Here is a 27054-nt window from a genome sequence, read left to right on the forward strand (position 1 = left end):
TATCAGTGCAGTTTGGAAAACTACGAATTGCGAATTCGACGAGAAATTAAATTGGAGAATTACTCGAATTATTGGAGGTTTTTTTCAAATCATTTCGTTGGACTCCAACGTTGCAAACTTGAGCGTCATCGTAATCTTTCGCAACAGTCGACAGCGAATCTACGAGACGTTCGTCGGGATGTGGCACAGCTCGCGTATGGAGTAGAGCTTATAATTGTTCGTTGAATCAACGAAATTCGTTAAATGGACAAATATTTAGTTGATTTCAACTCCTTTTTTTTCTGGTTCAATCAAGCACCTTTAACCTCGACGAGAACGTTGTATCAGCAAACACTTTTGTTGGTTCAACGAACTTCATTTTATTCGCCGCGATTTGTTGATCCAACCAACGAGTTTGACGTATCAGCAACATTCCTATTCTCAGTGCACATTAAAGTTCACTGTTCGACAATAAATTTTCAGAAAAATCCGCTTGAGAATTCGACGAGATTAACCCTTTTTCTTCGCATAATCAATACCGTCGTATTTCGTGTTTTATTGGTTTGAATATTCATGGTTTCTGTTTCAATTGTTAACCCGCGAACGAGAACGTTGAAGACGTCCGTAGCTCGGTCTAGCAATGCGCGATTTGGAGTGTCGCACCGTGGGGGATGGGGCTCAATATGTTGAATAACTGAATTGTAGAACGGTCGATATTTCGAAATTTTTGAAGTTGTGATATCATTTTAGAGAAAAATAAGTAATTCGAAATTCTTATTCCCGATCGACTATTCAGCAGATTGCGTGTTTAATCAAAAATTCCTTCTTTGAATTCGTATTTACCCGAAAATATATATTTCAATGGTTTTCATTTCGAATGAAATTTCAACAGACCATCCGAATGTCAAAAGTTCATATTTTTGAATTCAAAATAGAGAGTAATTGTTCTACAGACAAACCAGAATATAGAGTAGCAAAAAATCGAAAGTGAATTTTTCGAGCCTATAAAACTTAGATATGCAGAATAGGGATGGCTCGAAAAGGCGAAAGTTAAAACGGCGATGTGTTCAAAATTGGAGATCACCGGTCTGAGTAAGTGAGTGAGTGAGACGCGTGTATTTGGAGCTCCACTGCATTTCTTTATTTTGATCGATCGACTTTTTGGTGTTTCAGTATTTCAACCTCAGTAATATTTGGTCTTTCGTTATTATATTTTCAAAATTGTGAATTTTCACACAGTATCGCTGACTGTAGTAATTTATGAATCGAAAGAGTGATAGTCGAATTTTCGAAAAATCGATATTTTAGTCATCGTCTACATTCTATTTACGATGTAAACGTGCTTCGAACCTTGCAGTTTCTGCTTTATTTATTTTCGGCATTCAAAGCTCTAGTCGAATCTATCTGTCTCCATATTATCATTCGAAGTTTATAAAATCGAGATTTTAGCTGTTCGAAATTTTAGTCGTTCCAACATTTGATCCCCACCCATCGTGGGGCTGCAACGAAAATCATTTTCCATTTTCATCTAGTCTCAAATAGATTTGGGATGTCGCGACTATTCGACGATCCTCCTCCATGCGGAACAACAGGACCAAATCTCTACAGGGAAGCTGCTCGAAATGCAAGTTCGAAATTGAAAAAATCATGAAAAAAAACTTGTCTCCGTTGCCTTTCAGGCAGAAGGAGAAACTTCGATATCACCGATGCTTGTGCACGACGCTGAAGTTTGCGACGTTGGGGTCCAACGAAATGAACGAAAAAAAGATTTGTAATTCATCATTTTTTAACTTCACGAATCATTAATGTGGGTTGAATAATAACGAATTGCTAATTCGGCGGGGAACAAAATTGGAGATTTACTGGAATTATTCGAGAGTTTTTTTAGGTCATTTCGTTGGACTCCAACGTTCCAAAGTTCAGCCTCATGTTTGTGCCGAATGTATCCCGAAATATTAACGTTCCAGGGCTCCATTGTCATCAAAAATATATTCAGCACCGTTGCAAGCGCTATTTGCTCATTTATTCGCCGAGATGCCAGTAAACATGAGAATAATGTGCAGGCAATCCGGACTTTGGAAACAAGTGGATCGAGAGATACGTCACAAAACAAGGGAAGTCAGTCGAGCATAAGTAAGCAATAAAGTATTCTATGCTTGTATCTTCGAGTGGTTACGTAAGCCCAATTAGAGCAACCGAAACAAGTAAAAGCTGTTCATATTGGCTGAAACTGCGGCGGCTTCACCGTCCAGTACATGTGACGAGACAAAGGTACATTTCGAGCCAATAGAGACCTTTGATGATTCAGTATTTATGGCCTCCCACTCGTTTGGGTCTCTTTTATAGTTCTCACTCTCGCTGGAGAACTGTGATCGTCCGATGGGCGTGGATAAGAACATACGTAATCCGTTCCTCCGCGTCGACTGTACACATTTTCTTTCGCGAGTATCTCATGTGCACTGATTAATAATGCGGTTCTCGTATCGAATATACTTCATCCGTGGCATCGAGTTTTCATCACGGAAAGACGGAGGAAGCTACTATTTCGTTTCGTCGATTTCTTCGTGTCTCGAACCGTTTGAAATTTCCGCACAATTTTTTCTCCCGTTCAGAGTCTGTTTGGTGAGCTGAATCCGTTTCGTTGGACTGGACGACAATTTAACAGATCGAACGATTTGTTTGCTGAATGACAATGACTCAGTTTATTCAACTAAATCATGAAAATTTCTTAATGATTCAACCGAATCGTCGAAACCAAATGGTTTCGGTCGAACAACCGAAGTTATTTAATTGCCTATGCATGCTGTTCGGTTGCTCTAATGAATATTTGTTTGAATCTCGATGATGCGAAGTTGACGGAGTGAAAATCGTTCGGACGAATGAACGAATCAGTTCATTTCGATAATATTTGTTGGCTCAACATGAATTTGATTAGCTGCACGAAAGCTTTGTTGGTTCGATCAATAACTCGATGCGGCGTTTACAAATTATTCCGTTGGCATTGTAAATATTACCTTGGAAAAGAAGAAGAAGAAAATTTTTTTCGATCGATTGAAGCTTTCTCGGTTTATTAGGAAATTTGGCAGGGTCAGTTTCGGCATTTTTCGCGTATATTTATAAACTATAAGGATATAAATTTGCGCGAACAATTTGTGCTCAGTGTCGAGCTGAAACCCTGCCCGTATTGTCATAATTTTGCTTTTTAAACCCTTCCGGACCGGAAGTCCGATGTAGTAATTTTCCCTTACTACGCTTTTAAGGGCGGGATAACACCTATTCGGTGGATAAAAAGGCCCAATTTAAAGAATTTTTGAAACGCTACAGGTAATAAAAAATAAATTTTATTTATTGTTACATCATACAACAATATATAAACAATATTTCCGGAATTTTTAAAACCTAAACATCAATAATTAACTCGATGGCAGCCAGAGACACTTCGGAAAAGTTTTCCATCGGCGAACACTGTAAATCGAAATCTACTCGACCGATCTTTTTGAAATTTGGCATGGTAACGAGAGAATTTTTTTTCGATTTTTCGCATATTTTATGACACTTGGAAGTGAAAACACTGATCTTCGCCGAAAAATGAGTCTATTTGTTATTACGAAATTAATAATTATGAAAAATTCGAAAAAACTCTCGTAGAGAACTAGTCAATTGTGTAAGGAAATACCATGTCAAATTTCAAAAGGATCGGTCCAATAGATTTCGATTTACACTGTTCACCGGTTGACAACTTTTTTCCGAAGTGCCTCCGCTACCATCGAGTTAATTATTGATATGCCTTGTTTAAAAAATTCAGAAGATCTTGTTCATATATTGAATTGCGATGTCGCAATCAATAAAGTAGACATATATTATCTGTAGCGTGTAAAAAAATTCTTAAAATTTTTTTCACCGAATTGACGTTACCTCGCCCTTAACCTTTTAAGGATGGGGATTTTTACGTTAAAATCGACCTTTTTTTACACGAAATTTGTGCATAATATCGATGAATTTTTCAAGCGGAGTGCCCGACCAAACTAGTGGTCGATATTTCGACCAGAACCGTCCTTTAAGGGTTAATCTCTAGAAGATTGGAAAGCCGCTATATCGGCTCACCCTGACACTAATTTGGGCACTTTTCAAGGGTTATTTCAACTCCCAAATTCCGGCTGTCTAAAGATTTAAAAAACTGATAGATCAAATGATCGAGGCAACTAATTTTTTTTTGGATCCATAAATCGTGCTGAAGCAATGAAATTCGTCGACCCAAATGAAAATTTCGGTTGATTCAAACCTCATTTCGGTGGCTCAAACGAACATTCCTCACCTCGAAAAAAACATCGTTGAATCCCCAAAAGTTTCGTTAAACCAACAAATTGGATTTGTACGCCGCGAGTTTCTGATCCAACAGAGGATTTTGTCGAACCAACAGATTTCTTTTCGCAGTGCTGCAATATATCAAAAACTAATGAAAATCTTTCTTAATAATTGGAATTCGAGTATCGACAAAATTGAATAAACGTTTACCGAGCACCAGGTGCTCGGGCATTGTTTAATGGATCCGCAGTAGACGAATCGCGTTTCAATTTTTAGTTATGTATCGGGACATGGCTTCTGTAGCTTAGCGCGAGCAGAAGATTTACGACCTCAGCGTACGCTAATAGAGAAACTAGCATTAGTCTCTCTCAATTTCGTTGCCGTCAACAACACACTTATCTAACCAGATATCTCAAGTATTATCTCTTTTTATTTTTCGTTAAGATGAGTGATGTATTACGCTCCGAGTAGCAATCTGAGCGAGAAATAAGTGCTTGGCTAAGGGAAACGATGGTTTCTCAGCTCGGTTTGATAGCACAATTTTTGTATGCGGAACACGAACAATAATTAGGAGCTAGCAAGCGTGAAGATGAAGTTATTTTCGCAGTAAATGCTTTAAAAACCCGACGAGAAACCTTCAAACTTGGTGAACTGTGCCACGCTCCATCAATTTCTCTTCCAACTATTCGAATAGAACGGGAAAGAGAGAGAGAGAGCGAGATGTTCGAGCTGGAGGCTCGATTACGACGGTTTAGACGACGCTGAAGTTTGCAACGTCGGAGTGCAACGGAATGAACGAAAAAAACATTTGTAATTCACTAATTTTTTATTTCACCAAGCATCGGTGTACAGGTTGAAAAACTAGAAATTGCAAATTCGGCAGGGAACGAAACTGGAGAATTACTGAAATTATTGGAGTTTTTTTAGATGACTTAGTTGGACTTGAACGTTGCAAACTCCAGCGTCATCGGTTTAGAATATTTTTTCGTCTCTGCTAAAACTTGTTCAGCGAATATTGACGACGTTTGACAAAATAGTACCAGGGACTGAGTATCCGGAGGGAAATCCAGGAAATAACGAAGGAGCGGAGCGACGACATCAAACTTTTCTCGTTATTTCAGCAGCCCATGGATGAATAGTTAATGCTCGTAACTTGTTGAGCTATCGCGGGGCTTGAATCAGCGGTTCTTTCGACCGCTCAAATACAATATTTATTCTAATAAACGTTCGTAACAACAGCTTTCGTGCCAAAGATGCAACTGTATACAATAAAGTTATGCGCATGGATATTCATCGATGCATCCCGAAAGTTAGAAACTTGCAGAAATTCCCTGGGTCCAAGTCAAAATCCATTTGAGTTGGAGAAATTGATCAAGAACTCGGGAAGCCTCAATGCACTCCCCCAAACTTCACTATATTAGCGGTCCCGTCACGAGACTCGCTTTGTTACGTACAAAGCTTCGAGGCTACTGCTTCTGAAGGGACTGACTAGAAATGTTGATGAGGCACACGTGTAACCCAAGTTGTTTATAACTCGGCTATGCAAACGCCATTTTTCGCGAGTGCGTTCCAATCGCGAATGAATTTTTCCTATAAAAACAGTGTTTTCTGCGTACATCATCGGGAAAGTTCAACCGCAATTGCTTCAATTATGGAGAGAAAGACGATCGAAGCGAACACATGAATTTTAGGATCTTCAAACGTAAGATTTTAGGATCCTCTCGAGCAATAACGGAATCGATTCGAACATTGATGTTCAAAGTCCAAATTTTTGGTGATTTTCCGTTCCATCGTCACTGGACTTTCGTTTAAAAGATTACTGAAAAGCGTGAATCGCAAACTTCGCCCCAGTTTCGAACCGACGAAATTAAAGAGCGTTAATTGCGAGTCGTTGATGCTCATGTCAGGTGTACCGGAAACCCATACATTTTTCGTAATTAATTGCTGCTGATGGCTTCCACCGGCATCCTCAAATTGGCAAAAGGCACAAGGCCTCGGTCCACCGCCATCGCGGGGCATTTTGTGCCGTAAATCTGTGAATATGCCCGGCTAGATGCTTTTTTTATCATCTTGTTTTTTTACAATCATTTGTGACGACCGGAGATGAAAGAACTGGGAAATCTTGTGTCTCCGTACACGGATTAAAATGTTTTATAAAAATCACTGTACTTAGCACTACAAACAAGGTGCAAATCGCGGTTTTGTTCAAAATATTAGGCGAAATTGTGAAAAATTATAACGATTTTATAAATTTCAAATTGCGAATGTTGTCACGGTTTCTCCCCTCTTGCATGCGCATGTATTTGTCTTATTGCTAAAATAAAGATCTTATGTTTCCTGACAACGATCGTCCTTTGTAATAAACAAGATAAAAAACGCAAAAGTTATACGAACCTCAAGCGATACACATCAGATTGTTACATAATAAACCGTCCCATATACTTTCTAAAAACTAGTTCAACTATTTATTTCGCCCACAGTGTAACAATATTTATGATGTAGCGCAGTAAAATTTGTGGTATGGCAGAAAAAAATGACCTCTATCGAAATCCGATGTTCTTGGACAAGAAATAAAAACTCACTACCAAAATCATACGATGCTGAAGTTTGCAACGTTGGAGTTTCGAGTCCAACGAAATAAACGAAAAAAATATTTGTAATTCATCATTTTTTCATTTCACGGGTCATTGATGTTGGTTGAAAATGACGAATTGCTAATTCGGCAGGGAACAAAATTGGAGATTTACTGAAATTATTCGAGAGCTTTTTTAAAATTATTTCGTTGGGCTCCAGCGTTTCAAACTTCAACGTCATCCCAATCATTAAATGATAGATGTGAAACTTCACGAGGTAGTTGACAATTTTTACTGTGCCGTCTAGTATATTTTTTGCTCGCTCCAACCCTAACACGAGCTGTGTCTTTAATTTGTTAAATCAGAACAATAAATCACAGCTTCGTATGCTCCTTCCGCTTGTTGCGAGATTCTCGTAGTCTTTTCTTTCGTGTCATTTGATTGATGTGATTGAAAAAAGTGCCGGGTTACATTGAATCTAAAGAAAAGAAGATAAGAGAGGCCTCCAACGCTGGGGTAAGTACAATTTATAATTTTTATCTGATTCATTTGGTGCAGAAAGCATTTTGATCATTTCTATTCTCGAGAAAGAAAACGACACTGAAGTTTCCAACGTTGGAGTCCAACGAAATGAACGAAAAAAACGTTTCTAATTCACCAATTTTTTACTTCACGAATCGTTGGTGCAGCTTGAAAAACTACGAATCGCAAATTTGGCAGGGAACAAAATAGGAGAATTACTGGAATTATTGGAGAGTTTTTTTCGATCATTTCGTTGGACTCCAACGTTGGAAACTTCAGCGTCATGAGAAAGATCGCGTAAGCAAAAAATATATCGAGAGAGCATGTATTCAATTCAAACATTCAATTCTGCTTTTATATTTCGTTTATTACAGAATAATGATGAGACGGAGGTCCTGTTACAGTTTCATTTCATCTTAGCGGAGGTTGAAATCTTGAAAAAATTCTGGAAATGATTCTGGTTGCCATATTCCATTGGTCTATTACACTGATTTCCGCAAAAAAAAACTTCGAAATAAGGAAAAACTTTCGATCGTTAAATCGAGCCCCCTAATTTCCACAACTGTATTTTAACCCTTTTCTCAATGCCACAGCAAAAAAAAATTAATTCAAGGATCGCATAAATTACATTGTCATATGGCACTGCCATTTTTTTCATCCGACAAATTTCCAACAAATGGCGGTTACTTCGAACTTCACGAGTGTTGATGAATAAAGTGAAAAAATAAAAACAAATGAGCTAAGTGTGTTTATGAATGTATTCATCGTAAAAATGATATAAATAATAAGACAAAATAATAATAATAGTAATAACAAATGGGGCAGAAAATTTTCCAAATCGAAAAAATAAACTTTGTCATGAAGATCGGTAAATTTGACTGTGCCATACTTATGTTTTTTATAGTGCCTCAAGATTGCACACACTTTACAATAAAAGACAGCAAATTTATCCATAATTTCTAGATGTTCGATTATTGCTGAAAAAAGCTTCGAAAATACTTGAGCGTTATATTCGACAGGCTTAATATTCGAAATAATGTGTGCTAGTTGCACGCAAAAAAAGTCAAAGAGTAAAGAAGTATTACTTACTGAGTCGCCCTCGAGTTTTGAAAACGCGGAGGCGTTTGGGGTAGAGAAAGTAATGAGAGTGGAGCTCGATTCATTGATCGATCGATTCAGCTAAAAAGAAGTTTCAGCGTTTGACAAGTCTGAGAATTCGAGAAGCATTGGCAGCGAATATGCCGGTGGACGTGGGTGCAGGCAGGCAGGCAGGCAGGCGTGCGTCGATATCCACGCTCGTTCGAAGCCTGCCAGTGTCTTACATTCATCGGCAGTCTACGCGCTCGGTACTTATAACCATTCACTTGATTCTGCATATACGTTGGCAGTACACATTAAGGCGTGTTATAAATACGATAACAAATATTCGTTCGAACTGCCAGCTCGCGGACGACTCGGCGTCGGCGATCCAACGACACGGATGAATAAAATGACGCTGAAGTTTGCAACGTTGGAGTCCAACGAAATGAACGAAAAAGAGATTTATACTTAATCACTTTTTTATTTCACGCATCATTGATGTGGGTTGAAAAATAAGGAAGTGCAAATTCGGCAGAAAACAAAATTGGAGATTTACTGGAATTATTCGCGAGTTTTTTTAGATCATTTCGTTGGACTCCAACGTTGCAAACTTCAGCGTCATTGAATAAAAACGTACCGAAGATCATTGCTCAAGCGAGATCCGAAGGAATTAACGTTCGAGTTGCAGCGGTCTTGTGCTCCAGCCATGGACAATAAGGCGTTTTTAAATTGTCAGCAAATCTGAATGAGCACAAGCCCAGAATAATGTCAAACATCTGCAAGTTATTTGCGATGAGAATGCGACACGATACGTTCGCTTCCGACACGCGAGTGCCCAGAAACACTCAAACCCTCATTTTTCGTTACGTCCTTCCAAAGAAAGCAGAAGAATAACTTCATCAAATTTATACGACGTTGAAGTTTGCAACGTTGGAGTTCAACGGAATGAACGAAAAAAAGGATTTATAATTAATTATTTTTTTATTTCACGAATTATCGATGTGGCTTAAAAAATTACGAACTGGAAATTCGGCAGGGAAGAAAATTGGAGATTTACTGGAATTATTTGAGAGTTTTTTTAGATCATTTCGTTGGACTCCAACGTTGGAAACTTCAGCGTCATCAATTTATTGTCCACAAACCGAATACGATTATTCAATTTACGTCCAAAATTTTCTTACTACCTTCTTCAATCGACTGGGTTCTTTCGATCGTTGCTCAAACGCAATACACCGTGCGTCATCAAATATTTACATCGGCGACTGACGATCGAAAACGTCACGATCATCATTATTGGAGACGCGTTATCAACAGTAAGAAAGATTATTGAACAACACTGTCCCGTTTATAAATAACCGGCAAATATGTTTGCTCCTTGACAAGGCGACACAGCGGCGATGATGAAGATACTCTCAGACGAAGAGGACCAACGATCCGGATCTCGAGTCGTTCGAGTCTTGCATCGTGAACGAACTTTTCGGGAAAACGGCCCTGGTCTAATGATTCGGGATTAGAGACGTTCGAAGGCATTTCAATGAACGCGATGAAATCATTTGAGATAATGTTCCACGCAATTTTTTTGGTGTATTTGGTTTTTCCGAATTTTTCCGAATTCACAGTTTTTCGAGAACGAATAACGACCCAGCGCTGGCTTCAAGTCTCTTTGATTAAAATCAGCCTTCTAATCCAATAACACGTTCGATTTGTGAACATCTGGAAAACTAAGGTTGAATCGTATGAACGACGAGCCAAACGGATATTCAGAGAATCTAAGAAACTTGGATCATCTTGACAAGCATTTCAAGGAAGATCATGCGTTACTACTTGTGATTAAAAAAAGCAACTGAACTTTTTTGCTCTTTTCATGATTAAAGAAACGATTAAAATTTCTTCTCGCAATTATTAAAATGATGTTCAACTTATTTGTTATGATTGATAAATTTTTGATATAATGGTAAGGGTTAAAATACTTTCGTAGTAAAATCGTCAAGCAAAACGTGACAACAGCCATTTTCTATTTATATGCGTTGCATATCTATATTTTGAACCAGCTGGCTCATGATGTTGTCAAAGCTTTCACTGTTTATATCGTTATTACTCGTTAACCTCAAACAAGTGTTTTTCTTTTTTCATTCCCAAGTGATTTTCACCGGTAACAAGGCTTCCTCAAGCCACCATTGATATCTAAACACATTCTATTTTATTATTCTCGTTGTCGGCTCTAAAGTTGGGAGGATCTTAAATTTCATTAAATCCAAATCGTCGCACAGGAATTATGATTTCCAAATTTGGACTTTTAAAGTTGGAATTTTCAATTTTCATTAGATTCCCGTGAATATCCTTAATTTTTTTAACGCCAATATTCAATCCCTTGGCTTTACCATTTTTGATTACTCTTTTTACACCATTCAGACTTATTCCACAAAGTTTCGGTGCCGTTCGAACCTCTCCAAGAGTTAGCCTAGTCATACATCATTTGCTTTGAGCAATTTAATCGCAGTTTCTCGAAGAACCAGCGAAAAGTATGCAAATCTGTAGCATTCCGTAGGACGGCGACCGATCCATACCACCAAATTTTCGGTTGATCGACGCTGTCGGTTTTTCTATGAATGAAATTAAAAGCCGACGAAACGAGTTGGGAGGAAAAAACATGAGAATAAAGCAGGGCAGCGAGCTCGATGATAAGTGCTGAAGGAAGTATTCGAAGTTCCTTCGAACAGAGACACGAACAGGAAATCTGCATTCTGAATGGTAACATTGGGAAACTTATTCTATGAATAGATTCACATTAATAACAATTCTGGCACGAGTTTTGAGCGAAAGTAATGTCAGCGTGGTTAGGCGAGATATTGCGTATGATAGCTCTGTGTATAAGCAATCGGACGATTTTTCGCACAAGGAACTTTTCGCAAGTGTATCATGTGATGATCTTGCAAGAAGGAGCTCGGAGAATCCACTTTGGAATTCGAACGTCTTCGCTCCGAGGAAGATCGAGTCGAGAAGCGATGAAAATTGAGCTCCATTTCGTTCTGAATTTGCCCAAGTCATTCGCTTCATTCTGAACCGTTGCTTTTGCATTGACGGGCGAACTGCTAATAGGAATAACTGCGGGTTAAAGTTCTTACTTGAACGTTCCTCGCGCTCTCTCTCTCTCTCTCTCTCTTCCTCTGTCATTCTCATTTGAACGTCACATATGAGCGTTTCTGTACCGCTGGAATGTGTCGTTGGATGAAAAAAATGTCGATGACTTTGGAAGGAAAAAGCGTGTACCATCGATCGGAAGTTACAACGGAGGGAGCTGCTTCCCGAGCTTCTCGCTAAATGAAACGATTAAGCGTTTCGTGTTTTTCGAAAAAATCGAAGATTCACAAGCTTCTGTGACGAGCTCGAGCTGGACTCCATGAAAATATGTGTCGCGTGGCCTTTAAACGCGAAGACAAAAACTAACGAGCGTTGTCGAGCACCGAAAAAAACCATAAAAAATTAATTAATCAACAAGACATTCATGGAAGTCACACAATGAACACGTTACGAATTCGCGAGAAATTCTCGCTTCGTAATTCTCGTCTCTTTACTTTTATTCTTCGAAACATTGTGACGTTTACGGGTCCCTTTGGATATTACGTGACACAGAGCCGCGCCCACTTCACTTCTCTTATTTCTTCATAAATAAGTAACTGATATACAAATACTGACATTGAAATATTAAATTCGTGGTAAGAACCTACTTTGTACTTTCGTACGAGAGGAGGTGGCAGAAAATAATTGCCGTCCGTCCGAGTGATTCGAGCAAAAATAATCATTCTTCGGACCAATCTCATTGGGGGTGGGCATAGAAAAAAAAACGAATATAAATCCGAAAATTGTTGATCCCGTTCAACCGAAGAATTTCCATCCTCCGTGTCTTTCTGATATTTCACTTTTTGCACAGTTGAAAAACAGCGAGAGGAATTTTCATTTTTTTGATTTTGGATATTTTTTTTCCCTCACTTTGTTAGCAGATTTTTTTCTTCCCCCCACGTTTCAGTCCAAATTTCCATTGCATGCTTGTAGCAAAAACGATCTTTTTTCATTAAAATTTCATTGGAAGTAAGTAAAACTGATTTTTATTTTATACTTTGAGAATCAGTAAATTGGGTAAATTGTTTTTCCCCATCATGCCAGTTTTCGATATTTTTTTCACAATATTGGTGCTTGTAACTCTCGAAAATACCGAATAAATGTTTACTCGTCGTCTTTTCATTTCTGAAAAATCGTGATAATATTTTTCGTCACTTTCTAAAGAAAAACTGTTTAATCATCGAAACACTCGGAATCGAGCCTAGAGTTTTGTACAAAAAAATGAGAATTTTCGTGCCATTCCAACGACGCAAAACTTTTAAATAATTAAATTATCAATTTTCCGTTTTATTCAAATTTCGATAATCTTTTTTGCTGTATTTTCGAAGCCTCTTTGTATCACGTGTTTGTACATTATCTGCCTCGTAGAAAAAATAGATTTCTAATAACGATGGATTCGAGAATAAATGTGAGAAAAAAGTTCCCCATTGAGGATGTGAGTGTCGAACATATTCAATGTCACGAGCGGTTGACAATTGTTCATCTCGAGATCGCAAATTTCATTGTTATAATTCAATGGCATGTGTGACATGCTCGTTCAAACCATTTATGCGTCACAATAATTTTACTAGAAACGTACTAATTGGGCTATGAAAAATGCTGTTAAAATGATTCTTTTTGAGTTTATAATCAGAATAATGAAATCGAAAAAAAGTAAGTGTTTCGATCATTTGATTTTTTCCTATTATCGGTGCGTTTTTGATGGATCGAGCATGAAAGTCCGACGGAAAAACCGAAAGGAAAATGCACGTTTACATAGGATCGAAAAGCCCGAACCCGATTGTGACAATTGTTCAATTTTTAATGTTTATCCAACGGGCATGTTCGAATTGACTTGATAATCGATGGATGTTTGGAAAAAAATAACGCTGGCAATATTAAATCTCGTTTTCAGGCCATCTCGATAAAATACACGCCGCTCATTTAAGCCCTGCGAGCAATCGAGCGCTGAAAATGTTGTTGGCTAAAAATAATATTTAATCAATGTTATCTTTTGCGCTATAAAATAAAATGAAAAGTGCCGTGTCTGGTATTGGGAGTCGAAAATGAGGGAAAGATATTCCAGTACGGTCTGTCTGTTTTTCGTTTTCCAGAATATTTAATCAAGCTTCAAAAGTTTATGCGATTCGGGACCCCAGTTCCAGAACGTGTCAAGCGCATCTTTAAAATTGTGCGGAATCGATTAAAATTTGCGAACGTACTTTTTCGAGTCTTCTTCCATCGTTCACCGAATGCAAAGAATCGTTTCTGAATTTCGATTCAATTGTTCGCCAGACTCGCTTCAGGTTGCAATGCTTTTTAAAACTCTCCTTATCAAAATGAATAGTGTGAAATATAGATTTGAAACTGGTTTGGTTCCGTTTCTAGAATTTTCACGGGGATTCGTCGATCCCTCGAAATAGGAGAAATAGGAGAAGAATACTTTTCAGGAAAGTACGAAAATGTGATGGAGAATTTTACAGATTTCCTCGATAAAATGGTTCACGAGTCAGTGGCGACGATGTCTCGTTAACGGGCTAAGTGATCGAGTTGAAATTCGATGCATAGTTTTGGTAGACTGTTGTAGACAGAATGATAGTACTTTTGTTCATATAATATTCGTAGAAATAGGAAAATTAAGGTGAAATAGATCATGGAGCTATACTATGGCGTCACTTAGTGGCAAATGGTATTTTCTAATTTTGTCAGAATCGCTTGCCACACCAAAGCGAATCAAAAAGACAATTGGTTTTCTGTCTGCCGGGGAAAAGAAGTTCCAAAAACTTGAATGATGACCAAAAGCTTTTTCCATTCAAGATTTTCAGCTAATCATCAAAAACTGAAGAAAAGTTTTGAAATATTTCATGATCGCTCGTAGGTGAGTTGGAAGAATCAATGAACGCATGCAAGAAATTTGAAAAATTAACTTCAACGAGCTCACATTCATTCTGTTCTCAGATTCCTTTAGAAAACTATGGTAAGAACATTTAGATAATACAATTATAACCGATGGAACAAGATCACAAACGTTAAAAAAAAAATCTGCCACTCGATTCTACGGTGGGAAATAGAATAACCTCAGCTAGGGGTTGGGATAGTCGACATTCGACTAGGCTTTGAAAAAAGTAAGTTTATATTATCAAATAAAAAACTGACCTTTGAGCGATGGCAATGGCTGTAACTCGACATCCTGTGAATTTCGGTACCTCGACGACCCCTGTGACTTTTTAGATTTTTTCTTGAGCGAGCGCTTTGCAAAAGGATCTATGCGATCTACAAAATTCCCAGCTGACATTTTGATGATCAAGGTTGCGGAGGAGTCAGCTGCAACAACGACAATGCGCTGCTGCTACTCTATGCACTTTGTATAACGACGTTTTGCTTGTTTGTTTTTCTTCCTGTATTGTTTTTGTTGGCTTGCAAGATTTTGCGTTGGGTTTAAAGTTTAACGCACAAGCAACGTTCTTCGGACACTACAGACGTTTGTGAGGAAGCATTCCTGAGCGGCGATCACTCTGCCGCTCTTTCCCTCCGTGTTGTTTCTGCACTCGAGGTTTCTTCTAAGCAACCGCTTCAGTGCTTTGCTTAAAATTCTTTTCCCTGTGTGTGAAACACATAAATACTTTGTTTTTCTCCTCAGTTTCTCTTTTATTCCAAACGATCCAGATTTGAACAGCTTTTCGGAGGCCCCGTCCTTTCAGAGAGCAACAAACGTATAAACATTATTAATATGAAATCGTTGCTTTAGCACAAAAACAAAAACATTTCAATAAATTGGGAGAAAATAGAACGAAGACGATCTTCTTGTTCATTCTCTCCCACCTTACGGACTGTATTTCACTCTTATTACTAAATTTTCACGCCCTATTTACTCGAGACCATTTCTGACGGAAAACCCGAAAAGATACGGAAACCAGAAGGAGAAAGAGAGATAGAGAGAAAGGCAGATGAAGAAAATGATTTCATAGAATGAGAATACACATGCGAACACGATTTTTCAGTACGAAATGTCACTAGAATCGTTCCGTTTGTAAAAAAGCGACGGGCACGAAAAAAAGTCAGAACACAATAGTCAGACTTACTTTTTCGAGCACCATTTATATCGCGATACACATAGAGATGTGTATCAAAAAATAAACTAATGGAATGGCCATAAACCGCGAAGCAGTGTCTCTGATTTTCAAATATTACACTATCATTTTTTTAATCATTTTTTATTTTCTTATTTTTTCCGGATTCTCATCGAGGCGCTGATCGTTGGAACGAGGAAACAAGAGAGGAAGGGAGAGCGGGGCGGGGGGATTCCGCACACTACGCGCACTCTCGTCGGCTATCTAGCGTTCCACGAAATTTCCTCAATAAAAGAGAACCGGGGAGGGGGACCACCAAAAGTGATGCTTTTTTTTTTAATAATTGCATATATATCTTTATTGAACGATAATTATCGACGAGCGTAGAAATGCGAGTAATTGGGCTAGCTGCGATTTCCATTCGCGGGGGTCTCAAAACGTGCAAATAAAAGCAATAATGCCGATTTACTGTAAAGCGGGAAATAAATACAAAAAACGATAAGGAACAATTGTTATAGAAACGGTTGCTGTACGGTGGAAATGAGAGAAAAATTAAGATGTTGAAAAAAAAACGCAGTTCCGCACGTTTTAACACGCAGCACGTCCCACGCGCACGCGTTTCTTTTTTTCCTTCCATCAGTTTTTTTTTTTTTTTTTTTTTCATTATTATTATTCATTCGACTGCGCGAGAATTCGATAGCCGGGTACCAACCAGGAGGCTATGTACCCGTCCGAGTGCCGGAATCCCGGAGGCGAAAGAGAAAAAAGAAATAAGCAAGAGAGAGAGAGAGAGAGAGAGAGAGAGATGATAGGAGGGAGGGACCAACCATAGAGCTAAAGAAAGACAAACGACACGAGGAACAGAGCGAAGCAAATATACTAATGAAAGAAGAGAGAAAGGCACCGTTATATCACGCCTCGTATGGACGTGTATACGTGTGTCTCATCACGCTCTCGCTCTTTCTTTCGCTACTGGTGAAATACCGTCTCGTAATCGGGTGACTCTTTCGCGGCTCCAAGTAAGGGGAGCTGCTTCCTATTACTTCTATCTTTTTTCTCTTTTACTCCGCGAGCGCCGTAGTAGAGCTCGTCGTTGCGTTATCCACCCACCGTTGCAGCAGTATGCGTAAATGTACACAGACTCACGCACACACCCATATAAATAAATACATATACTTTTTTTTTCGTTTTATTCCAAGTACCTCCTTCGTAAAGATGAAAAAAAATCTGCCAAGTGACGGCGAACGAGGATCTTCGAAACTCTGGCTCCTTACAAGCTGCAGTTGTTGGACGCACGGAGTTTCGCCGAGCCTCAAACTCGATAACTCGTAGACACGAAGAAGGTACGACGACGAGAGGACTTTACGGCCGCCATCAGCTGCTCGTAACGCATACGTGCCTGTCTCATTTTTGTACAGCAATTTGAGCACCTAGACTTGTTCCCACAATCCGCGACATTTGAATAAAAAATATCTCAATTCGAATTTCCTTCGTTTCCTTTTTTTTTGGCTTTTCGTTAAAATCAGCGTCTCACGCTGAACTCGTCACCGCACGCGCGCACACCATACACCTACACGCACACTCACATACACAAAATTACACGCGCACGAAGCAGAAAGAGAGAAACGCAGCCTCGCGCCCTGTCGTCCTTCTCTTTTTCACAACACCTCGCAGAAGAAAATTTTTCGCTTTTTTCTCTCTTTCTCGCTCCCTTTTTTTTTATATCAAATGCACCACTTCAATATCGCGCATCGGTCCTCCTCACCTAGCGTCCCGTCGAAGATTTTCAACCGTATACAACTCGCGCGTCACAACGCGGAAATTAACCAAACAACGGAAGAGAATGAAAAATGAATATGTGGGTTCCCCGCGCGTGAGCCGTATACGTCGCCCTTCACTTATCGAAAAAAAACCCGTCAAGAGGTGCCTCGGTGTGCCTGAAAATAGTAATGCTCACTCGGCTATCATCGACGGGGCCACGCCGGAGTTTCACGAGTTCGCTCAATGTACACACGCCAACTGTTTTCTACAGATGGCGTCACTTCTCCACTTGTCAATCCAAAACTATCTCTAAAAAATCTCTTTCGATCGCCACTATTTTTTTATTCAACTTTCCATTCATCTTTTACTTTTTATTAGAACATAAAAAAATTAAAACCATGGTTGTTTATAAAAAACAACGATCAGATAACTTTGGTTCAATTTTTCATTTTGATTATAAATATTTCATGTTATTGAAGTTAGTTTCATTTTTTATTCGATAATTCATTAGAAAACAAACTCAAGCTCTTTCCTCTTTCGCTAAATTGAGGATAATTAAAATCGCAACGTTAGTGGTTGCGTTACTTGGGTGGTTCTTAAAAATTGTGAAGGACAAATTTTGTAGACCAACTTCACAGAGTTGGCTAATTGGTCGATAACCACGAATAGCTATATTCAGTGTTGTTTTCCCCCGTAGTGTTTCTCTCTCTCCACTTCGTGGTGTTTTTGTTGTCAAAAACGCCTCTGTGGTTGAATCGGGAACTTCAAAACGGAGAAACATGAGAGTTGAGGATTGTGAAAACTTAGTGATAAGTGATAAACATTTGAGTAAAACACTCGGAAAGAAAAATGTTTGAATTTCGAATACCCATAGGAGTATCAAAAAGTGTACAGACTACGAAATTGTGATGAAAGCGGGACCGTTCGCCGGGATAAATATGTCCAAGTAATTATAAAGTCGTTCATTTTCTTAAAAAATTTCAATTTCATTTCTATATATTTCACGCATCTATATAAACGATCGTTCTGTATCCGAATTATTCTGACTTCTGAATTTTCGTTAACAGTACTATGAATTCACTGGTTCGATGTCCCGGCGTTTATTGCGGTCGAGAATTGTTGCCAGATGGTAATTGGACTGACTGCGGAGCTTGTCCTCGAGGGTTTAGAAGTAATGTGTGGTCAGCTTGCGTACAATGCGATGATGTGCCAATGTTTTATGACTGGCTCTACCTTGGGTTCATGGCTCTTCTCGCGCTCGTTTTACACTGGTTCTTCATTGATATGGTGGGAATGATTCGAAGCATCACTAAGGAAATCTTAGCCATGCATGCCTCTGCGCTCTTCGAGATAGTCACAGCATCATTGATAACTCTCCAACTGACGGACCCCATGGGATCTTTCCATATACGATCGTGCAAAAGTACTAGACTCTCTGACTGGTACACGCTGCTGCATAATCCTAAACCCAATTACGATACAGCTTTGCATTGCACGCAAGAAGCTGTTTATCCGTTGTTAGTAAAACTTTTATAAGATTATTATCCAGCAATAGATTCTCTGAATTTTCATCTTTTGTTTATAGTATCCATTTTCATTTATATGTGTTCCTTGAGAAATAAGTTTTCTTTACTTGCATGTAAGCCACATTGATAACCAGCAATAGGTTTCTTTTTTTATATACGAATGTCGTTATTTGGGAAATCCTTCAATTTTCATACTGCAAAAAGCCAAATAAATGACATATGTTTTACAGTCAAAGCTTTCATTCGATGAACATTCATTCCGTAACATTGATACTTGATAAAAATGTAAAAAAAATTCAAAGTTATCGCTAGACATTCACATTTTTCACAAATTTTTTGGACGCTATTTTCATAGTGCTACGCTGAACATGATTTTTTTGAATCTCAACTAAACTTACAGAAAAAATATTTCTCATAAAACACTTTCCTGAATAAATAAAATAAAAATGGCTGAATTTAAACTCTTCCAATCAATGAATTTCCTTTCACTTTGTTCAATAAATCAAAAGGAACAGAAAGAGAGTAAGATTGATCTGGTTTTTGGTACTTCAATGATGTGAAGTACGATCTATTGAGAATATGAAATCGCTTGAACACGTTCTATTATTATTTTTATTTAATTTCATAATTTTTAGAAAAAATTTCCAAAGAAAACATTACGAATTGAAACACAATAGTTCGAGGATATTCGTGAAAATTCAACGAAATTTGATATTTGAATCATAAACATTTTATTCGCAGATACACCATGGTTTTCATCTTCTACGGTCTGGGAGTACTGATCATGTTACTGATTAGACCTTTAGTAGCACGAAAATTTTTGCCCAGGCAAGGAAAATTATCAATCTATGCTGCCTTATACTTCTTCCCCGTTCTTGCGTTGCTTCATGCCGTTGGTGGGGGATTGATATGTACGTAAAATTTAAAAAGCAGGTCATTTTTCACAAATCCTCGTAGAAATGGAAAATTAGCTAACGAACATGATTTGTCATTTGTGAAGCGATTTGAGATTATTCTTCAGCGCTCACGATTCTTCATAAATATTTATCGAGTATTTTTTATTTTTGCATTTACAGATTACGCGTTTCCATACATCACGCTCATCCTGTCAGTCCTTTCAAACGCGGCGCACTTTGCTTTTAAAATGAATCAGGTAACCCATGTGAAAATAATAATAAATCTGAACTCTCTTCCTCCAATATATTTCAATTTGCTATTTTTCGCAGACGATGAAATCTCTCTTACTGAGCTCCGTAACGGATATTAAGAACATTATTGTGATATTGGGACATTGGTTGATGCACGGATATGGCATCGTGGCCGTTGCGACTCTTTGGGGGATGAACATTCATCCGGCGTTACTGGTACTCGTACCCCTTCCGGCTTTATTCTACATACTTACCGCGAGATTTACAGATCCCCACAAACTCCATATCGAGTGAAATCTTTTAAGTATATTGTATATATGAAGTTTTTAAACGAAACGAAACGAAAGATAAAAATAAATTCAACGTTCATTTTACGATGCGTTTTATGATTGAATTATTTCATATTTGAGTTCACATTTCGTTTACTGCTGAATATAATAAATGATTTCAGCTGACCACATATAAGCACGAGAAAATGCCAACTGGCAATAAGATCGCATAGGCGTTTATATAATATTATTGTTATCGTTATAATATGATGTTTTACGCCCCATTAATTTGTCATGATTTATTCTTTTGGCACAAACGTCATCACCAATGTGCTTTTTGGTGAAATGGGCACTCGATCGGAAGGAAGCTTTTCCCTAAAAACAGATTAAAGAAATTAGTTCAACACTTCCTGCTATGGGTTCTTTCAATTTTTGTCCGCTCCATTTGAACCGTAAACTTACATTATTTCGGTGCCTCCCTGAGAATAATTAGGACTGTGAGCGAGTACGTTCACTTCTGAAGAAACCCACATCAATGTCGACAGGTCGATAACAGCAGGTTTATCCGAACTTTGGTACGCCACGAGATAACCGGGAGTACCGCTTTTTAGCCTATTGATTAATACATTTTTCTTGTTTATATACATACATACTCAGCGATGTGTTGACATATGGATAAATTATTGAAAAAAGAAATCAGATGCTATCATTCTATTGGATCATCTTCATAGAAATCATAAAAAAAATTAAATTTCGTATACGAGATAATCCGCGTCAAAATACATGCGCGGTCGAAAGTCAAATGCTCTTTAAGGAATTTTGCTTGTAAGTCAATTCCCGTTCTGTCAAAACTTTATCTTCTGAATATTTTTCACTCAAATTTTTCATCAATCTGTTGCCAATCAATTATCGTGATTCATGCAATAACATCTGGCCAGTGTTTTTCGGGCTTTTTCCTCAAATTTAAATTAAATCAAAAGCAAAGTAAAAGATTACCTTTCACATAGTTTCATTTTTCACTTTATTCAATGTTCGAAAGTTAGCTATAAACGTTAAACGCAGGGATGATAATCGGAGAAAAAATTTAGTCATTCAGAAAAAACGTGTTAGAAACGTTGAATTATCGAAAAATAGGCAGTCTGGTGAAGAAGCAATAGACACAAAACTCACATGCTGAAATGTTAGTAAAGGGACTCACCAATTTCTTTACCGCATGGAAGGATAAGCGTGAAAGATAAATTAATTATTGGTCATTTCGTTATATCAAAATGTTATTCGTATTATTTAAAATTTGCACACGTAAGTCTTTCCACACATATACATGAGCTCCGGTTGAAAAGCTTTTGTACGAAATTTCGGGGAACTATTACGTCGCATAAAAGATGCCGATCTCATAGCAAATGAGCGGAATAATAGTCAGGATGAAACCAATTGAGCGATCAAGTCAATTCCTTTTCGTGAACTTGAGAGGGCGAACAAAAACTTGTGTACTACTGGGACATTGCATTTGAACTCGAATTTTGTGTAAAATAATATTCCACTAGGTTTGTTATTAATGGTGGACGACATAGAAAATCAAGAACCATTCGAGGAAATAAATACAAATGAATTTTGAATACAAATTTTCAAATACAATGAGAAAAAAATCAGAGTATTACCTCAAATAAACGAAAACAGTGCCGTTGACGATACTGGTCTCAGTTTTGCCGTACAAAAATGTTTGCGCGTCACGAGACTTGGCAATTTTCGAAAAAGCGTCTTTAGCTGAGAGAGTGTCGTTCAGCTTCAGAATCGGTGTACCCGGTAACAATAAAGTCATGAGAGTTAAGCTATCGGCCACTTCTCGAGGCATACGTTTTCTCAGACTCCTTTCATTCCCGTTGAGCTGTGAAAAAAACGTTTTAACGATCACGTACTTTCGAATGAGAAAAGCGGTAGATAATCCCAGTTGCTATAATTTTGTTTCAATAGCAACGATACTCACATCCCAACTGGGCCAATCACCGCTCGTTGCTATCGACTGACGAACTCCATTGAATAATGTTGTGGCGTTTACTGTTTCATTAGCAGTTTCAAGGAATAGTGAACTCTTGGGCAGATCGATCAGAGTTTTTTTTTCGTTGTAAACTGCCAATATGTCAGCGCCGATTTTTTCACGAAGAGTAAACAAACAGTCACCGTTCGTGCGGTTGGTTACGATCTCTCGCCATTGACGCAGTATTTCACCATTCTCCAGGCGACCGTAAGTGTGTACGTGAGTAAGATACTGATACTCGTCCGCATTAGCAGGTACCGTTCCGAACGATTCGCTTTTAAGGTTCGGGTCTTCTGTGAGATATTGTGTGTTACCAAGTCTGAAACCGCTGACACCGCGTTGCAACCAGTGACTGAAAATTTCCTGGAATACAGCAACATTTCTGTTATATTCCACAGGCCGGGTGCATCGAGAAAATAGGTGAATTCAACAGAAAAAATTAATTTTACCCCAAATTCGGCCACGACCGCTGGGTTGTTGAAATTAAGATCCGGCTGCGTTTTATTGAATTGATGAAGATAGAATTGGCCTCTTTGCTCATTCCATTCCCAGGCTGAGCCTCCGTTAACGCTCAACTGAAATTTTACAAAACAAATTTTCATGAAACCTTTTTGTATGTTTTCTGTATGACTTTTTGGCTTTTAGCAAAAAAAAAAATCTAGAAAATTAGTCAAATTTTGAATTAGGATGTGGAACTTCCAAAAGCCAGTTATTTCACCATCAGATCAATTTCACGTGATGTTTGAAGGCATTTGCTTGCAAACATTTCGGTCAAATTTCTTGGGTGAAAAAACAGATTCCAAAAGTTCCAAAAGTATTCTCGATGTCACGAGTAATCATTGTCGAAACAATTATTGCCACGTACCCAATTATTGGGAGGTTGACGAGTGCCGGACGGATCGGTTTTTTGATCAGCCCAAACATAGTAGTTCGTGTATGGATCTTTGCGTTTGATAGAACGAATGAACCAGGGATGTTCGACTGACGAATGGTTTGGATCAAGTTCCAAAACGACACGCATCGCGTGATCTTTCGCTGCTTTAATGATATTATCAAACTCCGCGATTGTTCCAACCTGTGGCTGCACATCTCGGAAATCTTTGATGTGTCCTTAACGAAAAAAATGGCTATCATAAGTAACGAACTTGGACCGATTAATTTTTCATAGTCAAAAAAAGTCGTTTCGTCTTACCATTCACATCGATGAAATGGGACAATGACACCACTTTAATGTGCTGGTCTTTGAGAGATTCGAGCAACGTCGTAATGCCATTGAGGTCTTTACCCTCAACATCGCTAGCTTCAAGCTGCACGATTGGACTCTCTTCCCACCACGTCTTTGGCTGTGGCGCAGCACACTTTGGGGCCATTACTATAATCGCTATGGCACCGCCAAGCATCGCAGCCCAAAGAACCCAAAAACCAATAAAGAGAAACCATCTCAAACGAATCCAAAAAGGATCATTGGCATATTTCATCAGTTCCTCTTTGCCCATGCCGGATAGCGTTTTCTTAACCATTTCAATATCAATTTTTGCATCTCCATTCTCAGAAATGAATTTCACCTAAAAAGAAAATACGTTTAGAAAAGATAACTTCGATGCCGCCCCATATTCGAGAAAAAAAAATTTTGGACAACATTTTTACAGCAGAATAACTTTTGGCTACAAATAATGTTTAATTTTTTTTTTCTATCCATGAAAATTTGATAGAAATTAGCTGTTTTGTAATAGAAATTGGCTGGTTGAAAATATTTCATGACAATAATGACAAGTTTCATGACATAATTTTTATATTTTTTAATAGCAGAATTGTGGCTTTATAAAATTTCCTGATTGACGAGAAAGCCCTTGATGGATAGGAAATGTCAGCTATTTATAATATCATATTGAAAAATCATGAATTACAGCTTCCAGTCATGTAAATTTTCCTTCAATAAACTTTTACCGAGAAATAACCACCTGCAATTGTCAAAGATGCTTGCATCATTCTTTTGAAATATTTTCAAATTTTAAATAAAAGAGCATCTTCTGCAAACTTTGTAACTCGTAACCTATTCAGTACTTGGACCGCTTTTGGTATTGAAAAGCATAAAAAAACGGAACACTTATACCCACGTTTTCTGTTAAGAGGGTCTTGGGCGTGTTCGAAAAAAATCAATGAATCTGGCCCAATTCATCATCTCGTTTTGCGGCCATATTGTACGAGCTAAGCGTCCGATATGGCCGCTCTATAGAATCTTGAATGAGACTACATCACGTTTTAAGAAATCATCTATCTCATGATCCGAAAAAGCGAACAAGCAATCAAGAATTTATAAAGCAATTACAAGATCAATCGAATTCCGTTTCAATTATCGACTGAACTTGACATTTCTATTGAAATTAATTTTTTATTTGCGTTTAGTAAAGACGAAAAACATATGGAATATTTCGGATATTGTTTCGAAGCTTTGATAAATAACTGTACATGTCCTATATATTTTTTACCTAATGTATTTAGTCAAATAGAAAATGTTATACTAACCTCTGTTGGTTCTTTAGCTGGTACGATATTGCTTGCTTCATTGAGCATTTTTTCTTGAGCCCCGTCATCCATTCCTGTTTCCTCGTTCAATTTACCCATATCAACTTTATCGCTATCGCTTTGCTTATTTGTAGGCCAATTCGAATCGTCCGGCAGCGGCTTGTAAGAAGCAACTGGCTCCTTCGTGCCGTTAGTCGTTGCACCAGTGACACTCTCCAAATCGAGTCTCCCACTTTCCATCTCAACAGCTGTATATGCTTATATATTGCCGCTCTACACCACTTCAAGGACGTTTTTCTCTGTCCCTTTCCAACTTAGCTGGTGTCGAGGGGATTAGGCAGACTCTCGTTTCTCAAGATTTTATCCAATGTCCAATCTCACTCTACTCAATTTATACTTCTTACGTCTCCCTCTTTCATTGCTCGAATGCTCGATCTCTTTCTCTCTCTCTCTCTCCCTCTCTATTTCTCCCTCTTTTTAGCCGTTGCCCGTCCAAGCGTCAGAGGGGAATGGGAATAGCCACTGTGAAGCGTTCCAAGGGAGAAACCAGAATGAGAGTTGTCTTTGTCGGTACAGTTCATCAAAAAATTAGCTGACAGTGAGAAGAGCTATAGGATCTATAGCATCTATAGCCTCGAATATAAAAGAAGTGTTGTCGTCCGTGTGTCGTGTGGTGTTGCTGGGTGTTGCACGCCAGAAAACGATTTTTCGTTCAAACTGTACAATCGTGCGCACATGAGACATGCGCAGATTCGGAATTCGCAGAGAGAAGGAAATGTTCCCCTTATTACTGCTTACTGCTTTATTTATTGAAACATTCGAGCCCGTTCCCGTTGTTAGGACCTTCGGGGAGCTGTACTCCAGTCTTCCAGTATTAGTATTATCTGTGGAAAAACTTTTTTTAAAAGTAAAAAGCTTTTAATAAAAGTAAAAAGCTTATAAAAAAGGAATAGAAAAATTAAAAAATATCTCATCGCATGCGAAATTTCTACTCTTGAATTAGAGAAATGAACTTGCTGAATGAATAAGGGAAATCGTTCCTATGGCTTGGAAAGAAAAAATCCTTATCCCATGTGAAGTGTTTACTCTATAAATTGATTTATCGAACTTGCCGAAAAATAATCGAAATCGTAACCATTGCTTGTAGCCAAGAATCATGCAGAAGCTTTCAATTATAATGCCTGCAGTGGTTGGTATTACCGACCGTGCATCGTTATATTTGTTGCGATTGATCAGATAGTTCTGACGGTTCCGGGACCGCTGTTGAGCTGCAAAAACAATATAAAAACTTGGCAATATAGGGTACTATGGGGCAAAATGGACACTTAAGGATTTAAGCAAGTTTCATTGATGAGTCTTTCATCTATTTTTGAACCCCGAGTAAAACGGACACTGTCCATTTTGCCCCATATTACCCTATATATATTATTAATCTTACCTGAAACTACTATAAGTTTTGAAAATCATGGTGAATATGGGAATATTGTTAATTAGAAAGAATTAAACAAAAATCACACTTCAAGTTTGAATATTTAAAAAGAAAAAAAAAAGGAATTAAGTGAAGAAGAAAAATGTTGACTTGTTATTTAACAAGATTCTTCTTCGAAAGAAATATAAATAAGTCAAAAATCAAAATACGAAAATGTAATCGCAAATATTATTTTATTATTTAACGACGCACTAATAAACACTAAATATATAATTTAACCTCGATGAAAATGCAACAATTTACTAAAAATTATTTGCACAAATTATATATGACGATTTATTATTTCCATATTTTTATTTCATTCGCAACTCGTACACGTGGAACAGAACACATGGAAACTACATAAAACCAAAAATAAATGTATAGCGAAACGAAATATGATGTATATGGAGGAAAAATATATTAACATATTTTTATTTATAATTAGTTGATTTTTTTTACTCTCATTCATTTATTTAATATACTCATTACAATAAAGATTTGTTTAAATTCACATACGCAGATAAATCAATTATAATTCTCACGAAAAAATGGCTCGACCGAAAAAACAGAACTCGAAAATCACAAAATTTTTTGATCTGCTGACGTGGAATTGATATAAAAAATAATCTGGAGTGGTTGCCAGACAAATTGAAAAATATATAAAAAAAACTTGAGCGATTAAATCCTTGG

General features: G+C 37.8%; 3 protein-coding genes across 6 annotated transcripts in view; 1 reads left to right on the forward strand and 2 right to left on the reverse strand.

The window, feature by feature from the left end:
* The window catches only part of wdb (widerborst), a 29575-nt gene extending 11963 nt beyond the window's left edge, over window positions 1–17612 (reverse strand). Inside the window, exons 1-2 of one of the 3 annotated variants that reach the window (XM_043418198.1) lie at window positions 16831–17610; window positions 14715–15252 (exon numbers count right to left, since the gene is read on the reverse strand). In XM_043418198.1, coding sequence (XP_043274133.1) covers window positions 14715–14853 — 139 coding nt within the window. In that variant the 5' untranslated portion in view covers window positions 14854–15252; window positions 16831–17610. Of the gene's footprint in view, window positions 1–14714; window positions 15253–15640; window positions 15785–16830 lie in introns of those variants that run through there. The other 2 variants (XM_043418200.1, XM_043418199.1) reach the window with 2 other exon arrangements.
* Window positions 17613–18093: 481 nt separating this feature from the next.
* On the forward strand, window positions 18094–20437 carry LOC122410136 (JNK1/MAPK8-associated membrane protein). Its single transcript, XM_043418202.1, has 5 exons — window positions 18094–18335; window positions 18457–18906; window positions 19657–19826; window positions 19992–20068; window positions 20142–20437. The coding sequence occupies exons 1-5, from the start codon at window positions 18298–18300 to the stop codon at window positions 20355–20357; spliced, it is 951 nt and encodes a 316-aa protein (XP_043274137.1). The 5' UTR covers window positions 18094–18297; the 3' UTR covers window positions 20358–20437.
* CD98hc (CD98 heavy chain) lies at window positions 20429–25375 on the reverse strand. Of its 2 annotated transcripts, XM_043418196.1 has the most exons (9): window positions 24894–25375; window positions 23560–23932; window positions 23233–23477; window positions 22817–22942; window positions 22317–22730; window positions 21991–22217; window positions 21531–21536; window positions 20795–20944; window positions 20429–20707 (listed from the first exon to the last, which is right to left on the reverse strand). In XM_043418196.1, the coding sequence occupies exons 1-9, from the start codon at window positions 25131–25133 to the stop codon at window positions 20632–20634; spliced, it is 1857 nt and encodes a 618-aa protein (XP_043274131.1). In that variant the 5' UTR covers window positions 25134–25375; the 3' UTR covers window positions 20429–20631. The 2 variants fall into 2 exon arrangements, with proteins under 2 accessions (XP_043274131.1, XP_043274132.1); XM_043418197.1 differs by lacking the exon at window positions 21531–21536 and having other exon boundaries at window positions 24894–25373.
* Window positions 25376–27054: the final 1679 nt, after the last annotated feature.

The sequence above is a fragment of the Venturia canescens genome, chromosome 4, assembly GCF_019457755.1.
Source record: "Venturia canescens isolate UGA chromosome 4, ASM1945775v1, whole genome shotgun sequence".
Lineage (NCBI taxonomy): Eukaryota > Metazoa > Arthropoda > Insecta > Hymenoptera > Ichneumonidae > Venturia > Venturia canescens.

Bases quoted from the DNA above. Each gene is read 5' to 3' on its own strand.
- CD98hc (XM_043418196.1), bottom strand. From the start codon at position 25,133: ATGGAAAGTGGGAGACTCGATTTGGAGAGTGTCACTGGTGCAACGACT. The intron at 22,943-23,232 runs GTACGTGGCAAT...GTAAAATTTCAG, and splicing joins GTCAACCTCCCAATAATTGG to TTGAGCGTTAACGGAGGCTC. The intron at 20,708-20,794 runs GTAAGTTTACGG...ATCTGTTTTTAG, and splicing joins CAGGGAGGCACCGAAATAAT to GGAAAAGCTTCCTTCCGATC.
- LOC122410136 (XM_043418202.1), top strand. From the start codon at position 18,298: ATGAAAGCGGGACCGTTCGCCGGGATAAATATGTCCAA. The intron at 18,907-19,656 runs GTTAGTAAAACT...TTTTATTCGCAG, and splicing joins CAAGAAGCTGTTTATCCGTT to ATACACCATGGTTTTCATCT. The intron at 19,827-19,991 runs GTACGTAAAATT...TTGCATTTACAG, and splicing joins CGTTGGTGGGGGATTGATAT to ATTACGCGTTTCCATACATC.